Genomic DNA, 3,384 nt, shown 5'->3' with positions numbered 1-3,384 from the left:
CGGGGAAAGAGGGGCGAGGAAGAGGGAGCCAGCACAGCCTGTTTTCCCTCTGCACCGCCAAGGAATTTCTTTTGTGCGGAGCAGGGTTTGGTGCATTCCAGCGCGGAGCAGCTCCTGCATCGCTGCACCAAGTCTGCTGGGGCAGAAGTGTCCTGGCGAAATCAGCACGCCCCAGGGCATGGGTAGCTCCTGGGGGAAGGCATTGAATCTAGCACGGCGGTCACAAGGATTTAAGGGGCTGTGCTGTGCTCAGAGGAGTCTGGCAGAAAACCGTGCATATGCAGAGCAACACTGGGCACGTTCACAGCAACAGATACATCCAGCCCTGAGCACCACACAGGCTTTTATCTGAACATCCCAGCAGATCCTTCCTTGGAGCTGGGCAAACTGGGGCTTCTGGAGTCCAGAAAACAGCTTATTCTTAAAAAAAGCATATGGAAAGCCATAACCCTGGCATTTTTCATGTGGACCAACTTGGAAAACTCCATGATGTTTGACTTCTGGTAACTCTACTATGGCATAATGCATTTTGGTGTTCAAACTCAAGCCGGCCACTGCATGTCTTAGGAGAGCATTACCTGTAGGAGCATGCGATCTGAGGACATGGATGTACCGTGCTCACATATTCATGTTCCCCAGGGGTTGAAAAAAAAAGCAGGCCCATGTTTCTGAAAGGCCGCGAGAGGAGGGACCTCTGCAGGCTGAGACCACCCTGGAGCCAGCGGCATCCAGCATGGCGCAGCACAGTGGGAGCCTCTGCGTGGGAAGGTGAACCCACGGCTCTCCTGCAAATCCTCCTCCCTTGGATAAACTTCGAACCAGCTCTGTGACTCCGAGCAAACTTCAGACAGAGACACAGCAGCCCACTGGGAAAAGGCAGGGTAAAAAGCAAATAAAATAGAAGAGCTCCACCACCCTTCCAGAGCTGTCACCATGCTCCAGCGGGTCCGGACTGTGGACACCGAGCAACCCCTCTGTGTGCCAGCCCTGTGCGGGCACAGCGAACACGCAGCCGGACACAGCATTACACGTGTCCATGCAGGGTCAGAGGAATTCACAAACCCACGCTCTGGGGGGGGTGGAAGTAATTAATGCAAATTCCTCGTTAGGTAAACACATCTCGAGAAAGCTCGCTCTGGCACCAGGAACTAATATCCTGTTAAACCAGTTGAAAAGGTCACCAGCAATCAAGCAACACTCCCTCATGCCAGTGTTGACAGGACACCAAGACAGACAGCTTGGAGCAGGGAGCTGGGAAGTCTGTGCAGCGTCCACATGCCAGCGTGCAAACTGCAGCCAGCTTGGCGTGTGCACGGACGTGCTCTCGCCAGCTACACTCTCTCCACAACACTTTTGCACTAATATGAACAGCCCTGGGCTTTGGGAAAGCTGCTTCACTGCCTTCACACAGCCCTGGGAAGGGCTGGGGGAGCACACAAAAGCAGCCAGGGGTGTTGGGCTCCTGTCAGGTTTGCAAAGGCAACCACAGCCTTGCTAGGGACCACTGCCTCCAGCGTGGGGCTAACCATGGGCTGGGGATCATTTTGAGAGCGGGTTGTGTAAATGAAGAGGCAAGAAAGGAGATGCATGCTGGTCCCTTCAGCACAGGGGCCTATGCCCCAGGGAGCCCTCCCTTGCCACGTGTCTCTGCTGCCAATGGCACAGACATCCCAGCGCAAGCCCTGCACAAGGACATGCTAGGGCTCAAGACGTCCAGGTGATGCTTCAACAGCAAGAAGAAGGAAAGGAGAGAGTAAAATAGCTGAGGACACACTGCTCATCCCATGATTGTATTTCATTTTCAATGGCTAACCTGATGCACAGAGGAGCTGCTGGCAACTTGGGGCTCTGCAGGCAGAGCTCCTGGGGTGCCTTCCCTTTCTTCCCAGCAGAGAAACTCAGATTCTCTCCTGAGAGACTGAGGAAGAAACCACCAGGGCTTTGTGCACTTCCCCAAGGCTCACAGTGAGTGGAACTTCAGGAGAGGAGCTGAACAGGGAGCTCCTGCCCCTCTCGGCACACTGTAGCTTCTCCAGAATTAGTGCCCTAAGTGAACCCGCACAGACAGGATCTGGTCTGCTCTGGCAGGGAATAGAGATGAGCATCTTCAGAGTCCAAAACTACTGAATTTTGTTTTTCTAAAAAAAAAAAAAATTACTTTGCAAAAAAGTACATTTTCAAATGACCTTGTTCAGTGAGATAGCCATGCGTCTTGCACAGAGAAGCTGTGTAGTCTGGCGAGACTCCAGCTGTGTTTGTCTAAATCCACATGGAGAACTCTATGTTGCACTCAAACTGGCATTTTCTGGTGCCCAGCCCCAAGACGAGCCTTGCTGTCAAGTCTGTTTCTTGTGTGAAATAGAGCCGCTTGCACAGTGTGTTACTCACAGGCGTTTGTGGGTCTAAGCGCAAGAAAGGCCAGGATACCCCAAAAGGAGCTGGGTATGTGTGGATTCTCTAACCGGCGGCAGCTGCGGGCACACCACGCCTGCACTGCATGGAGGGTGCTCATGGCATTGCAGCATCCTTCAGCCAGGGCTGGATAGATCTGGCATGGCCCGATGAAGGCGGCTTTTACCCCTTGTCCACCATCAGCCAACTGAGGAACCCTGTTCACATTGCAAACACCCAGCAAATGCAGCCCCGACCCCTGGTACCCCCTGCCCAAGCTCCAGAGGGGAAAGACAGCCCTGTTCCCTGGCATTACAGGCACCCAAGTATTTGCACAGGATGCACCCAGCCCGGTCAGTGACAGGCACCTGTGCAGGATCAGGCCCCCAGGAGAGCCCACTGACCGCGAAGGCCCAGGGACCACAAGGCAGGGGCTTACCCAGCAGAGCCTGGAAGAGTTCACTTTGAAAGATGTGCGAGACTTTTCCAATGGAGTCTTTTAGCTCCTGCTCCTCCGGGGACTGCAGGGTGCTTTGGTATCTGGTCAGAATTTCCACTGCTCGTTCAGTGTCTGCAGAGATGAGACAGGAGTAACAAGGCATTAACACTGAAGGATGGACAAACATCATCAGGGAAGGGTTGAGTGCAGCCTTGGAGCAGTGCAAAGGGCTCATCCGGATAATGCCTCAAGTTGCCTTCCGGCTCTGGATTTTTAAGACTCAGCCAGCCACAAAAGCAGCCTCCTTACACATACCTGGAAGAGCTAACCCTGCCGCGAGGTGCAGAGGGGCCATAGCGGAGAGCCAGGCAGGGGCTGGAGGGGAGGTGGTTCTGCATGCTGGCTCTCCTTGACCCTTAAAATCAGGGGCTAAACCCAGGTTGACTCACCTCCAAACCCTGTGGCACTGGGCAGCCTGAGCACCTCTGCCATCTCCCAGGCAGAGAAGCCTGTTCCATGTTTGGAACATGTCCTGGTTGCACAGGGCTGAGTCC

The 3,384-nt window shown here is 54.1% G+C and overlaps 1 protein-coding gene across 1 annotated transcript in view; it reads right to left on the bottom strand.

Annotated features, from left to right (window-relative positions):
- Window positions 1-3,185, bottom strand: part of DLG3 (discs large MAGUK scaffold protein 3) — an 82,930-nt gene extending 79,745 nt beyond the window's left edge. Inside the window, exons 1-2 of the mRNA XM_035892133.1 lie at window positions 3,146-3,185; window positions 2,831-2,998 (exon numbers count right to left, since the gene is read on the bottom strand). Coding sequence (XP_035748026.1) covers window positions 2,831-2,998; window positions 3,146-3,185 — 208 coding nt within the window. The remainder of the gene's footprint in view (window positions 1-2,830; window positions 2,999-3,145) is intronic.
- Between the last annotated feature and the right edge of the window lie 199 nt (window positions 3,186-3,384).

The sequence above is a fragment of the Egretta garzetta genome, unplaced genomic scaffold, assembly GCF_000687185.1.
Source record: "Egretta garzetta isolate BGI_Z169 unplaced genomic scaffold, ASM68718v1 scaffold404, whole genome shotgun sequence".
Taxonomy (NCBI): domain Eukaryota; kingdom Metazoa; phylum Chordata; class Aves; order Pelecaniformes; family Ardeidae; genus Egretta; species Egretta garzetta.
Note: the sequence above shows the minus strand (reverse complement) of the source record. Positions and strands in the feature narration are given on the sequence as shown.